Genomic DNA, 20,326 nt, shown 5'->3' with positions numbered 1-20,326 from the left:
GAAACTGTCTTTATGCTGCAGCTTCTCATTTGCATGTTTCAAGTCTCTTCACATTGTGGTGTTGTGCTTGTATTTGATTTATTGCTGATGGCTGTAATATCATTTGGCACCAACAGATACCTCTTTGCATGCCAGTAATCTGAGAAGAGAGAATGATTTGGACAAGTGATAGAACTGTCTGGTTTTTGTTGCCTCTGTCCCCTCCTCACTCCCAAGTTTAGCTGACCACTTTTTCTGGTAAAGCAATGCTGACATGTATATCCTGTTGATCACAGTATGTCTTAAAGTGTTCTTATTTTCCAACAATGAAATCGTGGCAATGCCAAAATAAATATAAACTTACTGTGAGGGCTTTCAAAACCAACAGTAAGATGTGACAAAGACAAAGCCAAACTAGACTGGCAGCTGGTCAGTTATTGTGGGCCAAAATTAAAGTGCAATCAGCTTTTAAGCTTGATTTTTATTGGATATGACTCAAGCAAAAATTAAAGCAGTACAGATACAAGTTTTATTTATAGAGAGAGGTTCTTATGTAGGATATGTCTCAGTGTGTAATTACAAATATTCTGTCAAGACTGCTGGGGTATTTTGAAACACTTTGCTTTCTGACATTCTGAAAAGCTACCTAAACCTTTATTTCTGCATCAAATGCTGTTTTACAGCAGCACTATAGAGAAGTAGTGGTGTATGTGTGATCATGTACAGATGATGACTTGGCAGTAAGGCACTGGAGTGCTTCACAGCTACCATGGTATTAATAGAACTTCAGATAGGAAACAAGTTGATTGAACAAGAAAAGGCAGGTGATCTTGATGGTATTTTCAGTAATTACCTAAAGCAGTTTATCAGATTCTTGCCTTGGCTTCCATTTTCAACCATGAAATGAGTTCATAAAGTGCTTTAAACACTCAGGTGTTTAAAGGTCTCTCAATGCCCTGTCCCTCTCTCCAGAACCCCTGTCTAGCAAGTACTCTGGGTTGGTACTGATTACTGGATTCAACTTGATTGCTTTGTATGTATATGTATATACATAGCATGTGTAAGCAGGTACCACCAGCTGAAGATCTGGGGACCAAAGCTGAGTTGTCCACTGTCAAATTTATACCTCTTCTCAAAGCAGCTACTCTAAGGGGTCATCTCAAGACTATGAACACATTCCAGTTGGAATTCCCACTTCTTGCAATGCTTAATTTTCTAGTACAGAATAGGTCCTTAATAGGCTCAAAAATATAAAAATTCCAGTGTTGAATTGTGTCCAGTAAACTGATTGTTTTAACCTCCTAGTTTAAGTATTCATCAGGATAACACAGGAGGAATGACCATGTACTGAAGTAAATCAGGGTCTATGGAAAGACAGAACCTGTCTCCCCCAGGAGACCCAAAAGCAAATCCCCTCCTTGCTTTAGGCACTTGAAGTTAAAACTGTAGAAGTTTAAGTTGCCATCTGTTATGTCTTGGAACCTCCTGTGGCTGGAAGGGCTTTATGGGCCTTTTTAATCAGGGTTGAGATGGAACAGAACAAGGGTGAGACTGGGGCTTCTGAAGCAATGACATTGAGGGGTGGGACGGGGAGTTGGGTCAGGGAGCCTGGTGGTCTGCTCTGAGCCTTGCTCCAGTGAGCAAAACTGTGCCTGGTGGATGAGGAACTCTGCCATATGTCTTGGAGATCAGGTTTGGCCTTTCTGAAGTTTCCTACTAGATTCAGGACATCCTGAGAAGCTGGGACAAAGAAATACAGTATTTTTATACTGGAGCAGAAGGAGAAAGAGTGTTGCAGTTCCTTATTTTTTTTAGCTGCCTTAGGCTCCTATCTATTGCTGCATAAGGAAATTGTTGATTTAATATATTTTAGCCACTGTCTGAAGGCTGCTTGCTGTTAGTCAGTGAAGTCAAATTGCCTCTCTTCTTGCCCTGCTTTCCCTCTCCTTTCAGACTGCTCTTAAAGGCTTAATTAGAAGTGCTGGCTGAAAAAGAGCTAGTTGGGTGAATGGGTTTGCAAGGACATGTGTGTGCATTTGACTGCTGGAAACAACAGAAAGCAAATGAGCATCTTTCTTTTGTTTTATGAGCTTTGCCTAAAAGAAAACAAACTATCTTCAGTTATGTAAGATGCCTTTCTGCCACAAGTCTTAGTTTGTGTTTCCCACAGTAACTGTGCACAATTGTGGTGTTCTTGCAGAAAGGGCATTACTGGAGTTAAGGGCGCTGAAAACAGTTAATTTAAATTTTGGAATTAGTTCTGATTTAAGGGAGTTTGTGATCTTTGTGGTTTCCTACCTGCAAGCATTTGAATCTTGCTAGAAAGTGTGTTCAAACTCAGCTCTGAGTTAGTTACAAGATCCAGCATCAGGAGTTTGCAGTCAGTGTCGATCAGCTGGAAGGCAGGAGGGCTCTGCAGAGGGACCTGGACAGACTGGAGAGTTGGGCTGATTCCAGTGGGATGAGGTTCAACATTCCAAGTGCCGGGTCCTGCACTTTGGCCACAACAACCCCATGGGGAGCTCCCATGGGCACAGGCTGGGCACAGAGTGGCACAAAGGGACCTGGGAGTCTGGATTGCCAGGAAGCTGAAGAGGAGCCAGCAGTGTGCCCAGGTGGCCAAGAAGGCCAATGGCATCCTGGGCTGGATCAGGAACAGCGTGGCCAGCAGGTCCAGGGAAGGGATTCTGCCCCTGTGCTCAGCCCTGGGGAGGCCACAGCTTGAGTCCAGTTCTGGGCCCCTCAGCTCAGGAAGAAGATTGAGGTGCTGGAGCAGGTCCAGAGAAGAGCAAGGAGGCTGTGAAGGGATCCAGCAGAATTCCTGTGAGGAAGGGCTGAGGGAGCTGGGGGTGTTGAGGCTGGAGAAGAGGAGGCTCAGGGGAGACCTCATCACTCTCTCCAACTCCCTGAAAGGAGGTTGGAGCCAGGGGGGGGTTGGGCTCTTTTCCCAGGCAACTCTCAGCAAGACAAGAGGGCAGGGTCTCAAGTTGTGCCAGGGGAGGTTTAGGTTGGAGATGAGAAAGAATTTCTTTCTGGAGAGGGTGATCAGACATTGGAATGGGCTGCCCAGGGAAGTAGTGGATTCTCCGTGTCTGGAGATATTTCCAAAGAGCCTGGATGTGGCACTGAGTGCCATGGGCTGGGAACCACGGGGGGAGTGGATCAAGGGTTGGACTTGATGATCTCTGAGGTACCTTCCAACCCAGCCAATCTGGTAGGACTCCCTGGGAAGCAGCAGCTCTGCTGGGATCTGAGTGGATCCCAGAGTGGAAAGGCAGTTACTGCATTCCTTTTCTAGGAATTTTGGAAGACTTGAATGCACCATGGCTTTCCTGTCAAGCTAATCAATAGCCCCACCTAGCTCATGAGGGCCTCCACCCCCTTGTAGAGCCTTGATCTCAGTGCTTCCTACATCTGCAAGTCTTGGCCAAGCCAGACTGGTTACCAGGAGGGTGCTGGAAGTACTGAGACTCCATGGGATGGTACTTGTTCTCAAACACTGTGACAATCCAACTGGTGCCACAACTTCACAGCTGAAGGCCCAGTTGTACCTCTCTTTGCAAAAGCCCTGGCCCTGCACAGGTGATCTCACACCCCAGAGGATGTGATCTGTCTTGTGTGGCAGCTGCATAACCCAGCCTGCCATTCCAGACTCCAAGTGAGGGGTGTTGACTTGCTTAGGGAACACTGATAAATTAACATGGAAATGGAGCTTCACTGCTGAACCAGCAAAGGGGATTTGTTCTAAGCATGGTGCCTTTGGAAAGACTGGTGGCAGGGCAGTGGCACTGCTACCATCATCTGAAGAGGACAAAGCAGAGGTGGTCCAGCTCAGAGGACTGACTGGCTGTGTGCCTTGGAGTGCTGCCCAGCAGAGATGTAGGAATCAGCCATGACCCAGACCAAAGCTACTCCAAACAAAGCCCCAGGAGCCCTGCAGGGTCAGCTTCTCAACACCAACTACTTCACTCCGCTACTCCCCTCAGCTGCTGATGGAGGTGTAACCACACTTCAGTGGTTATATGACCAAACCAGAATTAAGCTAGAGCAGCCTTTTGATAGCAAATTCTGCTAGCACTGGACAGGCCTTTACTGTTAGTTATTGGCCTTTCAAAGCTTCTAGCTACATTTCAAAGGGGCTGAATATTGTCTAGGAAGTTAATCAGCATTCAGCTTTTATTTACAAGATGTATACAGCAAGATCTGTTGAACCTGAAGGCCATTCAGAATCTCTTGGGTCAAGCAGATGCAACATAGTGACTGGTACAAAAATGTTGAAGTGATGGACAAGCTGGCAGCTTTGTAGGCCAGGTCTGAGGAGAATATGGTGTCAGTTATAGGAGAAGTGGTAAAGATCCTGTTTGACAGCCATGAGTAAGCCAGGAACTCCTTGGCTACCCCCAAGTCTTGAAGAAAACACCACACTGGGAATGGCATCTTTGGAGGAGGGGTGAGGGGAAGGGATGGTTCTAAGCAGATGGGCATCTTGGAGACTCCAAATTCTGGTGTAGCAATCCTGACCAACTGGAAAGGATGACAGAATGCAGCATTACACAAAGAATACTTTTTACACATCTCTGCAAGATTATTATCACAGAAGCAGAGGTTTGAAGGGGAAACCCCCCCCTGACCACTTCTACACAAACTAGAGGCAAAATGCTTATCACTACTTTATGGAACAGAAGTTCTACACTGAATACTGCAAAACTGGGGAAAAATGTGTATTTCCTACTAGTCAGTAAAAGGTATTAGTATTTAGAGTGCTTTCCTCACTATCAGGCACCAAAACAAAAAACAGGAAGAAAAACTAACTCTCAGATTAACAAGGTCTCTTCTCATTATTCCACCACTTACTGAAAAATTCAAGGAGATGACACAGCTATGCTTACAGTGAGACTGTGAGACCTGGCAATACTCTGAAAATTTAGGAGTTTTGCTTCATTTGTTGTTACTCCTCCACCCCTCACTTAAAATAAAATATCAGACTGTAGCCAAGTATATTTCAAAATGAACCTGAGTGGTGTACACAATTTAAAAGGAATGATGCTCACATGCCAGTGCTTCAGTCCAGCATGACATTACCCACATAAACACCAAATAAACACATCCAGTCTTTAGTGTATATAAAATTATCACCCAGTCTCCTGTTTACACATTGTTTCCCTGAATTTCAAAATAAAGAAAATTCAAAAACTTTTTTCTGCTCTACTTGAGACAAACTGTGGAAAGGACAATGGGACTTCTGCAGGACACAGCCATTTAGCACTACACAGAGGTGATTATAGTAGGTGTGCATCTAGAACATCATTTCTTAATTTTCATCATATATTACAGTCTGCCTGAGGCTGAATTTCTTCTGAATTTTAAAGAATTAACAGGTTTACAGCTTCCAATAGCTGCTAGCTAGAAAACAGTCTTCTGGTGTAAGAAAATAACTGCCATGCACTCTGCAAGTAGAGGTGAAAAGGTTAACTCACCTGCTGTAAGAAGTCCTTCCTCCTCATTTACATGCAAAGGGAGAAGAGCATATTCATTGTGATGGCCTTTATACTCCTTCACACATTTTGCTGTTCTCAGGTCCCACAGTTTTATCTGCAAGTTGAAGCAATTGTTAGAAAGAGGATAAAGTAACAAAGCAGAGAGTGCTGGATGACTGGTAAAGGAGTGAATTTGGAAGTGGACTCACACATGGCACCATCAGCTCCCCAAAGAAGAGACACCCACCCCTGGGACTGCATCTGTCAGTGCTTAAATACTAAAAGGAGAATACCCTAAATGCAAGAAATCCATACCTTTCCAGCCATATCTGCTGCCAGAAGGTAATGTTCAGCCTCCAGAAGGTGAACAGAGGTAACTGCTGAGCCATGGAAGAGGCGAATTGCTTTCCAGCTCTGGCCCTTGCGGCTGCGCTGCCGCACGTCGATGCTGAAAACCTCCCCTGACCGGCAGCCATTGAACAGCACTGGGGTCTGGGGGGGTTGGGGAGGAAAAAAAGAGCACTCTGGAACACCTGAAAGGATCTCAAGAAGTTATGCAGACAGAAAGCTATGTCAAGCTTTTGAGCTCTCTGGTGCAGTTGTCAGATTGACTTTGTGAACAAGTCCATCAGTATTTTATAGAATCAGAATTGTCAGGGTTGGAAGGGACCTTAAAGCTCATCCAGTTCCAACCCCCCTGCCCTGGGCAGGGACACCTCCCACCAGATCAGGTTGCTCAGAGCCCTGTCCAGCCTGGCCTTAAAAACTACCAGGGATGGATGGGGCTTCCACCACCCCTCTGGGCAACCTGTGCCAGTGTCTCACCACCCTCATGGTGAAGAACTTCTTCCCAACTTCCAACCTAAATCTCCCCTCCTCTAGTTTGAATCCATTCCCCCATATCCTATCACTACTGACATCTTAAAAAGTCCCTCCCCAGCTTTCTTGTAGCCCCTTCAGATACTGGAAAGCTGCAATAAGGTCTCCTCGGAGCCTTCTCCTCTCCAGACTGAACAACCCCAACTCTCTCAGTCTCTCCTCATAGGAGAGGTGCTCCAGCCCTCTGAGCATCCTTGTGCCCCTTCTCTGGACAAGCTCCAGCCTGTCCATGTCTTTCCTGTAATAGGGGCTCCAGAACTGGATGCAGCACACCAGGTGAGGTTTTCTCCTTGATGGAGACAATGCACTGAGTGTTAACAAAACCAGGTTGATTGCCAAAGCAATTTTATGGCACATTTTACTATTTATTTCTACTTAATTTCCTTTTTTCTGCTGTACAATGAAAAAAGAATTACCCCTCTTGCTACAGAGCTTGAAATCAGGTAATCCTTCTGTTGCTAACTCAACTGTTCAGCCTGGAGAAGAGATGGCTCTGGGGAGACCCTAGAGCACCTTCCAGGATCTGAAGGAACTACAGGAAAGCTAGGGAGGAGCTTTTGACAAAGGCATGGAGTGATAGGATAAAGGGGGGGTGGTTTCCAGCTGACAGAGAGGAGATTTAACCTAGACATGAGGAAAAATTCTTTCCTGGGAGGCTGGCCCAGGTTGCCTGCAGAATCTGTGACTGCCCCATTTCTGGAAGTGTTCAAGGCCAGGCTGGATGGGGCTTAGGAGCATCCTGGGCTAGTGGGAGGTGTCCCTGCCCATGGCAGGGGTATTGGAATGAGATGATCTTTAAGGCCCCTTCCAACCCAAACCAATCTGTTAACTATATGCAAGCATCAGACCAGCTCTGCTGTGAAGCAGCAACACTTGTAATCACAACCTGAGGTACAGGATGAGTCCCATCATCCTAAAGAGAAAACAAAGCCCACCCATGAGGCAGCACTCTATAAAAATGGAGTCTGATTCTTTTTACCTGTCTGGCAAACTGTTGTGCCAATACATCACTGCTGGTTCCAAAGGTCTGTCGATGACCTGTCACTACATTGGTCACCAGAACTCGTCGTGTCAGGCCTAAGGAAGACAGATTATCTTCATTTAGCTGTAATTTGGGGAGCAGCTGGGAGGTTAATGCAAGGTGTCCTTTTCCCTCTGAGACAGAAGGGGTTGCTAGCCTTGCAGATCACCTGTGCTGAAGCAGTTGTCTGCTTGGGGATTCAGGCACCAAGCACAAGACCAGGCAGTGGATATCTTGAAGCTGCAGAGCATCCCAGGTCTGTCACCTATGAGTGAGAAGCAACACATGAAGCATCCAGCAAATGGTAGCACAGCTTCCCTGGATTGCCACACTGCTTTTGACACTGCAGCCTGAAGCAGAGAAAATGTTACCCAGTCAGTGTCCCTGTGCTACTCAAGAGACCAGAAATAAAAGTGGGACTTCATGACTGAAAACTAGACAGTTGTGAGAGACTGTTAAATTTATTCAGTAGTCAGAGGGCTGACCATGACAGAAAAAACAGCACTTGCTTTACAGCATTAAGTAAGCCATTTTTTAAAGACAAGTGGGCTAAAATACAAAACATTTACTTTATAAGCTAAAAACTAACCAAAATGCAACCTTTAGGTTCTTGGCCTATTTAAAATAAAAAGGTTTAAGAAACAATACTTGAAATTTGATCCTTATGTGGCTCCTGCAAAAAGTCCACTAATTGACATAAAAGCTAAGTCCTCAGTTTTCATTTCCTTTATGGCACAAGCACTACAATCTTACATATCTCAGGTAGCAGAGGTGACATTTCCATAACATGGTTAAGTTCTACTTTTCCCCCAGCAGCTACTTAAGCAATGTTCCCTCAAACAAAAAATTTAGAAACGTGAAGTTAAGTCAAGAAACTTGGAAATTCCTAAAACAGTCAATGGGAAACACTAGACAGGAGGACTTTGGTGAGACTCCAGGTGTCTGACTATGTTGAAGGGCTAACAGAGCAACTGAGCATGCTGGCCTCGTAGCCATCCATCTTCAGTGACTCTTCAAGCTCATGGTGGGTTTTTTTTTTTAATATAAAAAACTTAAAATAGGCCCAAAACTTTTATCTGTCACAGATTTCCTCTGTATAAACTTAACTGATCATGTCTGAATGGCAACCAGGCTAGAGGACTGTGATTCTGTGACTGTACTGTGTGACCTGAAGAAGCATGGTTCTGACATTTATCAAGAAAGTCCAATTAATAAACTCTTGCCTCCAAGAACAGTAAGCAAATATGCAGAGAGACAGCTACAGTCATCTGTACTTAAAACACAGAATTCTCTATAACAATCATGCTTACACAGGAACTATGGGCTTCAGCTTTCCACTTTTGATTAATCCACTGAGCATACTTGAGTAGCTACTATGAGAAGGGATGCTGCAACTCTAGATAGCCTGTAAGGAAACTTGAGTTCTTCTGGAGTGCAGCTTCTAACTGCTAGTGACAGGCCAAGCTCCTCATGAAAAATCTCAAATATTTACAAGTAAGATGTTCTCCTGCCAAGATCAGGTCCTATATCATCACCAGCTAAAATAACCAATGCTTTCAATAGTGCTTGTGAATTAATTCTGAAGGCAAGTTCCTTCATCTGTTAACTTATTTAATGGTTTAGGACTCAGTTTTAAAAGAGTACAAAAGTCTCACCCACTACTGAAGAATAATCTTCAGCAATAATCTTTCCCTTATGCTCTTGTTGTGCCATAACTGCTACTGGAAGTTGGAGAGAAAAAAAAACACCACCAAAAGCATCCTACCTGGGTTAGTGCTGCTGAACAATGATGCTGGAAGCAGACTGGCACAGCCTGGTGTTTCTGCAATTCCCATGAGACACAGCTTGCTGAAGTGACTTAAGGAAAATAAAGATTTCTCCCTGGAATGGAACAGGCTGCCCAACTTTTATAGCTGGGAAAAGCAAGGTACTCTGACACAGCCACAGCTCCTAATACTTTCTCTTGGAGACTTCTGATGTGCCTTACAGTTTACAATTAAGTCTTTAGTCTTCAAAGAGCTAGAAAGAACCCCCATTCCTGCTTCTGTATTATGACTATCAGAAAAACCAGAAAGTAAGAGGAATACTAAGGCATCTTCCTAGTGATAGAAGAATGTTCCTGGCCTGCATGGATCACTATTCTCACACTGATGACACTATATTAATATGGATCTGTTTTCCATGGAGGCAAGATGGAAAAAGGGCAGCACACACTGGGAAGCCAAGGAAGACTCACTTTAGATTACACTAAAATATTTCCTACAGATTACATCAGGTAGATAGAGGATTTGAAAGCTGCATTTCAAGTTCAGTGGGGTCAATCTGTTACACGACTGGAGGAAAGCACAAAACAACCAAACCAAACAATCCCCAACTCCTAACCAGCTATGGGAAAGCCTGATAAGCTCCTGCCACCTTCTGGATCAGTCCTGCATTACTTGGATTTTCCCAGGAGCTTCTGCATACATTTCTGTATAATCTCCTCTTTTGACTCTTTAATAACACTGCTGACTGCCCTCTCCCATGCTGAAATCCTCTTCATTTCTTCTGGTTTATGCCATTGCCCATTACTGATTCCTCTACTATCCTATCAACCTTCCTCTTCTTCTAAGAGAACTGCTACAGAACACACTCTGAAAGTTGCAGAGAATGATGCCAAGGAATCGGTCCCATTCTATGCTAACCCCAACCAGATTGGGGATGGCTTACAACAGAAACCAACCAACCCAGTTTCAAAGAGGTCCAATTCACAGAGAAAGTTAGTTCCCTCATGTTCTTTTGCTCCAGTCAATTTCTAACCATCAGATAATTCTGGGTATGGGATCTGCACTATTCACAGAGTGTGTTAATTCCTCCAGAGCAGGGAATGTGGTCTTTCACCTATGATTACACTGAAGCAATTCCACATATATGTGTAACAGACCCACACAGCTCTTTCACTAGCTCCAACATCTTTCAATTTTTTTCTAACTTCCTTTCTTTTCCAGAAAATAAAGTTTCTGGAGTAACTACATGAGATGTCTTCCTGGAAGTTAGTTGTTCTGTGCAGCACACTGCAGACTTGTGAAAGCTGAACTGAAAATCTTTTTTTAAAGGATATAAAACATGAGAATCCGGATGAGTCAATGATGCCCAGCACACAGAATTCACCTTCAGAAACAAAAAAAGACACCATTTTGTAATTTCTTATTCAATTCATGAATGGGTATTTCCATAGAAAGAAGACATAAAACTATGCACTGGGCACACCTTCTTACACCTCTAAATAGCCCAGGAATGGGTCACAAGCATTTTAACATCACATTTCTCTTAAATGCAGGAGACAGAGCAGCACTGACAAGCCAGTCTAAACACAGACTCAGGCACCAGGCACATTGTATTATTTAAGTGATCATCTTTGAAAGAACCTGAGCATGAAGAGATCATGAGAGCCTGCTTTAAAAATGCTTCACGTCCAAGGATGAACACATATTCCAAAAATTATTCTAAAGAAAGAAGCATGCAAATCTTTGGAATCTCTGGCCCACAACACCAGTTTTGTCAGCTAATGGCAACTCTGAAGTGAGCACTCTCCTGGGAATCATAGAATTAGCTGGGTTGGAAGGGACCTCAGAGATCATCAAGTCCAACCCTTGATCCACTCCCGCTGCAGTTCCCAGCCCATGGCACTCAGTGCCACATCCAGGCTCTTTGGAAATATCTCCAGACACGGAGAATCCACTACTTCCCTGGGCAGCCCATTCCAATGCCTGAGCACCCTCTCCAGAAAGAAATTCTTTCTCATCTCCAACCTAAACCTCCCCTGGCACAACTTGAGACCCTGCCCTCTTGTCTTGCTGAGAGTTGCCTGGCAAAAGAGCCCAACCCCCCCCTGGCTCCAACCTCCTTTCAGGGAGTTGTAGAGAGTGATGAGGTCTCCCCTGAGCCTCCTCTTCTCCAGCCTCAACACCCCCAGCTCCCTCAGCCTTTCCTCACAGGGTCTGTGCTCATGTCCTTTCACCAGCCTGGTTGCCTCCTTTGGACCTGCTCCAGGACCTCAATCTCTTGCCTGAACTGAGGGGCCCAGAACTGGACAAAGGACTTGAGGTGTTACCTCACCAGGGCTGGTACTCTCACACAGTCTTCTGCTCCAACTGCACCATAACATTACTGAGAACAAACACTGGTAACTGAGGACTTGTAGAGTCAAGTTTGCAGGGATTCTGCATTTACCCAAGTTTCCTGTTGCTGGATTCTTCCCTTCTCTCCTCCTAACCCTTTCCCCAGCACTCACACATCTCCACCTGTCCCTCCCCAGCCACAGTATTCCCAGAGGACAACAGAAGGAAGTGGGAACAGGACACAGTACTTTGCGGTTTGTGAAGTAGAGGTTGTCATACATCTCCACAGTCAGAGACTCCTTCCCCAAACCTCTGAGGTTGATGATCCCATATTTACATCCTCCATGCTCCACATCATTCACAGTGAATATCCGCTCACAAGCAACATCTGCCTGTAAAATAAAAGCCTCCTGGTCATGCTTCCTAGAAACCTGACAGGAAAAAACACCTTGAGGTGGAGGCATAAAGTCTAAAATTAAGCAGTGCATTAATTTTGATCCCTTGAACACAATCCAATTTCCATTCACCTTTAAAATAAGTGGCCAACTCCTTTTTTTATATATGAGTACCCAGAAAAAAACGTAAGCAAGAAAAGGATTTAGTCCTTGAGTAACAATAAATACTCTTTCCAATTTTATCAGTTCTAGACAGTTATTCTATTAGCAAGCACAGCCTGGTATTGGTAGAGGACCCAAAATGTTTATTTTCTTGAAAGTCAACATGGAATTCTCCTTCTGTTGCATCACAGCAAAGAAGGTTGGTGCTACATTTCAACTATTTTTTAATGACACCCATTTTCTGACTCCTGGCTTCAGCTACCACCTCTGCAGTGCTCTGTTACCAGGGCCAGCAGATCTTCCTTCACAGATCATGTAGATACGTGCTCCAAAGATATCCCTGGCACACTGAGTACCACCAAAGACAGCAGAAACTGCCTTCTGATCATAAAGTATATAATAATTACTAATGTTTACATAGATTCTATGGACAACAGACTTGGACACTTGCAAAATTCTTCATTTTTCTTCTTTCTCTTAATCCTCTCCACTCCCCCCATAGTCCCACACTAATTATCCACTAAGCTGATTATTTCTAAGAGTACATGTGGGTCATCTTAAAAATAAGCAAACAACAAACCAAACAACAAAAAAATAAAGCCACACAACACTTTCATGTCCAACCTCTTCATCATCTTCCCTCTTCCTGCCTATTTAAAATTATCAAGCACAGATTCTGAGAACTGACATCAGGAACAACACATCTCTGGAAGCAAACTTTGACCTATGAGATATTGCAGTGTTACAAGACCCTGAATTTTCACTGAAGAGGGGCTCTCTTGATCCTAAAAGCTTACACAGCTCTCATAACATACCACAATTATTTTGAAGTTGTCGGTGCCAGCAACTGAGGAATCTGGACTGTGAATTTCTATCTTCCTCCTCCGCATGCAGTTCACTTTCAGCTCATGCACCAGCCTGTAAAAGCAGGGGGTGGGGAGAGAGGAATTGGGGTAAGCCCAGGTTTAATGCCAGGAAAGGAATACTGGATCCAGAACTGCTGGATCCAGTGTATCCAGAACTGCTTCTCTGTCACAGAAGATAAAATGCCTGCACAAATGGCATGCTGCAGTTCACTGATATAACCCATGAACACATATCTTCCACATCCATGGAATTTCATCCCTGTTATTGTGAATCCCAGCACATCAGCAGCAGAAACATCCACACAGCAAGTCACTAACTTGTCTTCTGTGCTGTTCCTGAATCTAAGCAGTGATTCTAACAGGGGACAGCAGGGGGAAGAGTCACACCAGTTGAAAAGCATTCATCCAAAGAAAATCTGCACTGTTTTTATAAGACAATCTGGCAAATCAGCATATATAAGAAAAAGAGAGAGAAGTTTTAAACTCAAGATGGGAAACATCATTTTTCATTTGAATTCCCACCACTGTAATAATCTGATTATTAAAGAATATAACTATATTTTAAATAACATAAGTAGTATGTTCCTCTTAGCCTAAGTGGAACAACAAGAAATGCAAGAAACCTGACAGGAACAGAAGCACCACCAGCAGAACTTTGTATTGCTAACACAAGACAGAGCATTGTACCTGCAGTAACTTGTGGAGCTAAGCAAACCCAGCTGCCTCTTCTGTAACAGCAGAGATGAGTTCAGTCCAACCCTTGTTGTTTTCTGGAAGAGAGTAACATGAAAGTACTCAGTTATTTCCTTGCTTATGATTCAAACTCAGCTGTGGTCTTAGGTGTTTGAGAAAGTTAAAAAACTTTTTCCTCTAGCCTACATAAAGTAAAATTTTCACAATGTCTATAAAACACATTCCAATACCATCTCCCTGGCCTGCTACAGTAAGAATCATAGAATCATCGAATTGGCTGGGTTGGAAGGGACCTCAGAGATCATCAAGTCCAACCCTTGATCCACTCCCCCCGTGGTTCCCAGCCCATGGCACTCAGTGCCACATCCAGGCTCTTTGGAAATATCTCCAGACACGGAGAATCCACTACTTCCCTGGGCAGCCCATTCCAATGCCTGATCACCCTCTCCAGAAAGAAATTCTTTCTCATCTCCAACCTAAACCTCCCCTGGCACAACTTGAGACCCTGCCCTCTTGTCTTGCTGAGAGTTGCCTGGGAAAAGAGCCCAACCCCCCCCTGGCTCCAACCTCCTTTCAGGGAGTTGCAGAGAGTGATGAGGTCTCCCCTGAGCCTCCTCTTCTCCAGCCTCAACACCCCCAGCTCCCTCAGCCCTTCCTCACAGGAATTCTGCTGGATCCCTTCACAGCCTCCTTGCTCTTCTCTGGACCTGCTCCAGCACCCCAATCTCCTTCCTGAGGGGCTGAGGGGCCCAGAACTGGACACAGGACTCAAGCTGTGGCCTCACCAGCGCTGAGCACAGGGGCAGAATCCCTTCCCTGGACCTGCTGGCCACACTGTTGCTGATCCAGGCCAGGATGCCATTGGCCTTCTTGGCCACCTGGGCACACTGCTGGCTCATGTTCAGCTTCCTGGCAATCCAGACTCCCAGGTCCCTTTCCGCCACTTTGTCCCCAGCCTGGAGCTCCCCATGGGGTTGTTGTGTTGAACCTCATCCCCTTGGAATCAGCCCAACTCTCCAGTCTGTCCAGGTCCCTCTGCAGAGCCCTCCTGCCTTCCAGCTGATCCACACTTCCCCCCAGCTTAGTGTCATCTGCGAATTTGCTGAGGATGGACTCAATGCCCTCCTCTAAATCCTCCCTCAAGATATTAAACAGCACTGGGCCCAACACTGATCCCTGGGGGACACCACTAGTGACCGGCCGCCATTTTGATGCAGCCCCGTTCAGCACCACTCTCTGGGCCCGGCCCTCCAGCCAGTTCCTAACCCAGCACAGGGTGCTCCTGTCCAAGCTGGGGGCTGACAGCTTTTTCAGGAGGATGCTGTGGGAGATGGTGTCAAAGGCTTTGCTGAAGTCCAGGCAGACCACATCCACAGCCTTCCCCTCATCCACCAGGCAGTCCCCTGATCATAAAAGGAGATCAGGTTGGTCAGACAGGACCTGCCCTTCCTAAACCCGTATGGCTTTCATCTTATAACCTGGCAGAGCACAAGAAAGCCTAATTGCAATCTTTTTCAGAATATACCTTCTTTTGTTTTTCTTCCTCTTCTAAGAGTCTCAGCCTTTTGCACTCCATTGCCTTGTGCTGAATGCTCTCCTTGGTGAGTGGGTTGTAGTTATTGTGCCCAGGCAGCAGGCGAAAATATCGGTTCTTCTCTGAGTCATAGTAAAATCCTGGCAGTTCTTTTTTAAAACAAACAAACAAAAAAAATCCAAGTGTCAAGACCCAGGCAAAATCAGATGGATAACTTAAGTCTGTTTCTTGCGTTTTGCTATCCCACACTTTACAGAAATGTCAGTCAGGAGGCTCAAAGGTTCTGCTCCTGGCAAGTCCCACCTGTGATACAAAGACTGGGAACAGATGACAGAGGGAAAAATAAGATTATTTGTAGTTTTCAAATGCAGTGCCATTACACAGCTACAGAAGGGAAGTCACCACTGACCAAGATGACATTTGGACAAATCAGAGTAGTGGAGAGGAAATGTTTTGCTCAGAAGAAAAATTACATTTCTTCATAAATCAATCATGAGGGGACACTCTCAGTTAAAAGAGCAAGTAGGGCAGTCCCAAACAAACAAATAAATTTTAAAGTTACAACGAGGTATCACCCAAACCAAAATAAAGTGATTCACATCCTAGAACAAGCCACCTTTTCTTTAACACCCATTTTCTTTAATAGGAGAGTTTTAGATGCAATCACAAGTATATTTGACAATACACAGGGGGTCCTTCCAAAGATGACTTGGGATGAGAGAAACATTCCATTTTCATCATTCACTGCCCAGGTAAATTCACAGATGCAAAGAGGCAAAATACTTTGACAATTTCATGACAGTTCATTGTCTCAAGACAGGATTTTATTCAGAAGAGGCAAGTGTTAACATCTCCAGCTCAAGAATTTTTATTTAAACCTTTACTTACTACCAGTAATTGTGTTTCAAGTAACCTCTTTGTGCTGCTGCTTATAATTCAGATCCTTGTCAGCATCGTTTAGGTGTCAGTTTAGCAGCAAGTGACAAAGATTTATTCAGGCCCATAAGAATCCTGAATCAGTAAGGTTCATAAAAGCACACTGCATTTAGCAAACAATCAAAGTACACAGCAACAGATCTTTCACAGGACACAGATCCTGTTATGGTCACAACCTCTTAAGCACAAAAGAACAGAAAAGGTCTCTTTAAACTCTGGCTTTGTCTGCCATTAGGAGGCTACAGTGTCAGTGGTGTTTCAGGACTCTCCTGTTGTGAAGAAATACATCTTCCCACAGGCTTATCTTTTGCTAGGGTTGTGTCATGAGTCAGGACACCAGACTGCCACGGAGACATCTTCCTCAACAGAACTGCTACTGAATCAAGTCTGGTGTCACTGGTCAGCTCCCTAATAATGAACATTTAGTCAGAGTCTAGTTCTTCCAGACTACAAAATCCATGGAAGGCACAGAGAGAGGTGGAAGATGTAATTTATGTCACCTTTAGCACATGAGAAAATGAAGTTCATTGTCTTCCCAAAGCAAAGGGAGAAACAGATTTATTTTTTTTTCCAGTTTATATCAGCTTGGCTTAGCTCACAAGTTTTGAAACATGAGAAAACATTTGTGGAGCTGAACAAGAGAGGCATTTGGCTCTGCTCTCTAGATTCTCACTTAGTACACCTTTTTATATCACTTGATTTTACTTTTCTCTACAAACTTCTCTGCTTAAATCCTTCCTTTATTAACACACTTCCACTGTATAGCACAGAGACACTGATTTTTCACCTATAAACATGGTCCCTTACCTGGTACTACAGAGTTCTGTGTTAAACTGGATGAAGAAGCATCTCCACTGCTACTGGGGCCTGCATCCACTGGAGTCTCTGATTCCTCCTGTTCTGGCCTAAAAAAAAACCACACCAACCATAGCATTGCTTTGAAGACAGGTTCATGATTGTCCTACAAATCCTTCCCACAAACAATCCAGAAAGCAGCTTGTCACTGACATTAATGGAGTACAGTTTTGCAGGGCTGTGATAAGCACTACACATACACTAAGCAACAAAAACAAGAGTAAAAATATCCAGCTTAAAAACCTCTCAGTAACTCTGGAGATACCAACATCTTAAAAGCTTTAATTACTTGTTAAAACACTACCCCTGCAAGTGTGTTTCACTCTTCTTCATGCAAAAGATTGATGCTTGCTCCCTGATTAAAAGAAAAGCCACCCCTGAGAATATGTAAATCTTCATGGCACTGAGTGAAAGATAATGTGGGTAAAACATTGATGTCAAGTCAAAAATATTTTGCCATTCTCTTAATGACAATAATTTTATAAATGAGATTCAGAAAAATAAAATAAAATTTAATAAAAACTCCAAGAAAAAACAATATCTGATTTTGTAATAAACAGCACAGTTGACAGGGCTCTTCTTTTTGCAGTAATTTAAATGGGTACATTCACTACTGAGGAGCAAAACTTCTCTATGATGTTTTTCAGAATAAGTTCTTACTTCTTAAGAAGTATTACTAGGTGTCAGGTTAAAAGCATCAGGCCAAGATGTTCTGCAAGAGTCACAATTGAATAAAAACAAAATGACTATGAAATTCCAGGTCCAGTTTCAGCTCTCTTGCTGTTTGATTATATAAATTTGAAAATACCTACAGAACATAAGTGATCTACAAGGGGGAAAAAACACCACACCAAACCCAAGCACTTCAACTTAAAGCTTTTTAGTAAAGTTGTTTTAATTTTATATTAATGGAAGGAGGGCCTAATTGCAGTTCTAACTTTCCTTGCACAAATGCAGCTAACTCACATGTAAATAAATGGGTATGTGCCTCTTTCTCTAAAAATACTTTAGAAAAAATTCTTAGTTTAAGATGTATTTTCCTGAAAGATTCAGTTTTCAAGGCAGTGGATTATTCCTGAGACCTTGTTTCAGTTTCCTGATCTGCTAGATACGGTATAATTACACTGCTTAACCTAGTTTTAAACATTCAGGGAAATCCTTTGATAGTTTTTACACTGGTAGACACTGAGGCATAAAAGAAATGGGCATGTGAATCAAAGATCTTAGAGATAATTTCCTTCTCTGAATTATCCATGCAGACTGATGAAGGATTTATGAACAATCAGGCACACTTGAAAGGAGCAGCTTAAGGAAACACCTCTCAGTTTAAAATCAACATGAAGTTGCAAAAATATGACACATTTCCAGAAATAAATGCAATTCCACTCCCACCAAGGACAACAGATATTGTGTACCATCCACTAAAGTTTTAGGTGGCAACTGTCCCAACTCTGCACAGCCACCATTCTCACAATTCAATTAGCATTAAGAGCTAACAGCTGGACCCATGCTAAGCACAAGATGCATAAACTTGCCTTTCATTACAGTTATCAGGGTGGGACCTGCTGTGATGGGGACGATAGCTGTGCTTCCCATTGCTCCATCCACGCTTTTTTCTGCTTCTCCACCGATTTCTCCTCATGCCTCCCTTTAAAACAAACACACACACACCTTGTTACACGTCCAGAACGCTGGAATACTCTCTTTTAACACAGCATCTTTTTCAGCCTGTTTCAAACACCTTTGCAACGGCCTAAAGATGAAAACCAAGGAGGCAGGGTGAAGACAACAAGTGACTTTTAACCAGAAACTCTTCAAATTCCTAACGGCGTCAGAGCTGAACGGGAAGAAAGGCCAAAAGCAGCCTCAGGAGGGCTAAAGGGATGTCATAGAATAGAATCATGGAATTGGCTGGGTTGGAAGGGACCTCAGAGATCATCGAGTCCAACCCTTGATCCACCGTTGCGGTTGCTAGACCATGGCACTGAGTGCCACATCCAGTCTCTTTTGAAATAGCTCCAGGGAAGGAGAATCCACTACTTCCCTGGGCAGCCCATTCCAATGTCTGATCACCCTCTCCAGAAAGAAATTCTTTCTCATCTCCAACCTAAACCTCCCCTGGCACAACTTGAGACCCTGCCCTCTTGTCTTGCTGAGAGTTGCCTGGGAAAAGAGCCCAACCCCCCCCTGGCTCCAACCTCCTTTCAGGTAGTTGTAGAGAGTGATGAGGTCTCCCCTGAGCCTCCTCTTCTCCAGCCTCAACACCCCCAGCTCCCTCAGCCTCTCCTCATAGGAGCGGGGGTGACGGGCAGACAACACCCTCTGAGGGGGTTCTGAGGCGCCGGGCACCACCGAGCACCGGCAGCAGCCGTGTCCCCGGGGCCATTCACCTCCTCCCGACGGAGGCCCAGGGCATCGGGCCGAACCGAAGCGACCAAGCCCGGCCTGGCCTTCCCCGCCCCAGGCCCTGTGGGGACACGGCGGGACGAGCAGGCGTCCTGCCGGAGGGGTCCCCCTCATCCGAACCGCAGCCGAGCCGCTCCGGCGAGCCGACACCGCCGGCCGCGTTTGTAAGCACCGGGACCGGCTGAGAGCCCCGCAGGACGCGCGCTTCCGCACTCTTCCCCGCTCTGCGGATCGGACCGGCGCGCTGAAGATCAAAGTCCTTACGGAAGAGGAGCAGCCACCCCGCAACACCTCACCCAAGCACCCCCGTCCCTCACCGACACCGTCCCGGCCGCCGGACTCCTCCGCTCCCACCCCGCCGCTCCTCGCCTCTCCGCCCACGCCCCGCTGAGGGCGCCTGCCCGGCCCCGCCCCTACGGGTGACGGACAGCTCGCTCGGCAAATGGCAGGACGGCAACCAGGCGCGTGCGCCCTGAGCGGTCCAATCGGCGGGCAGAGAGAGAGGTGGGGGGCGGGGCTTGGGCAGGGAGTGCGGGGGAGGCTGAGGGACGGGTCTGAGGGACGGCTCTGAGGAACGGGGCAGGGCGGGAAAAAGGGTGAGGGGGGGAAAGGGGGTGTGTGGTCTGGTTTGGGGTTTTTGTTTGAGTGTTTGGTTTGGGGTTTTTGTTTGAGTGTTTGTTTTTTTGTTTTGGTTTGGTTTTTGACTTTCTGGGGGTTTTTTTTTTTTGGTTTTTGGTGGTTTTTTTTTTTGGGGGGTGGTTGGTTGTTTTTGGGTTTTTTTTTGAGGTCTTTTTTGTATTTTTGCTTTTTTGGGTTTTGTTGGGTTTGTTTTTGCAGTTTTTGTTTTTTCGGGTTTTTGGGGGTTTTTTGGTTTTTTTTTTGGTTTTGGGGTTTTTGGGATTTTGGGGGTTTTTGGTTTTGGGTTTTCAGGGGGTTTTGTTCGGTTTTTTGTTAGGTTTTAGGGTTTTTTTGGGTTTTTTTGCGGGTGTTTGGGTGGTTGCTTTGTTTTGGGGGGATTTTCTG

The 20,326-nt window shown here is 44.8% G+C and overlaps 1 protein-coding gene across 2 annotated transcripts; it reads right to left on the bottom strand.

Annotated features, from left to right (window-relative positions):
* Window positions 1-4,125: 4,125 nt before the first annotated feature.
* On the bottom strand, window positions 4,126-19,672 carry DCAF4 (DDB1 and CUL4 associated factor 4). Of its 2 annotated transcripts, none has more exons than XM_030452587.1 (14): window positions 19,621-19,672; window positions 18,433-18,545; window positions 16,850-16,947; window positions 15,098-15,255; window positions 13,567-13,649; window positions 12,829-12,931; window positions 11,705-11,848; window positions 10,457-10,506; window positions 9,122-9,201; window positions 7,526-7,621; window positions 7,315-7,412; window positions 5,772-5,948; window positions 5,457-5,571; window positions 4,126-4,503 (listed from the first exon to the last, which is right to left on the bottom strand). In XM_030452587.1, the coding sequence occupies exons 2-14, from the start codon at window positions 18,537-18,539 to the stop codon at window positions 4,310-4,312; spliced, it is 1,503 nt and encodes a 500-aa protein (XP_030308447.1). In that variant the 5' UTR covers window positions 18,540-18,545; window positions 19,621-19,672; the 3' UTR covers window positions 4,126-4,309. The 2 variants fall into 2 exon arrangements, with proteins under 2 accessions (XP_030308447.1, XP_030308448.1); XM_030452588.1 differs by having other exon boundaries at window positions 19,600-19,652.
* Window positions 19,673-20,326: the final 654 nt, after the last annotated feature.

Source organism: Calypte anna, chromosome 5A (genome assembly GCF_003957555.1).
Source record: "Calypte anna isolate BGI_N300 chromosome 5A, bCalAnn1_v1.p, whole genome shotgun sequence".
NCBI lineage: Eukaryota > Metazoa > Chordata > Aves > Apodiformes > Trochilidae > Calypte > Calypte anna.
Note: the sequence above shows the minus strand (reverse complement) of the source record. Positions and strands in the feature narration are given on the sequence as shown.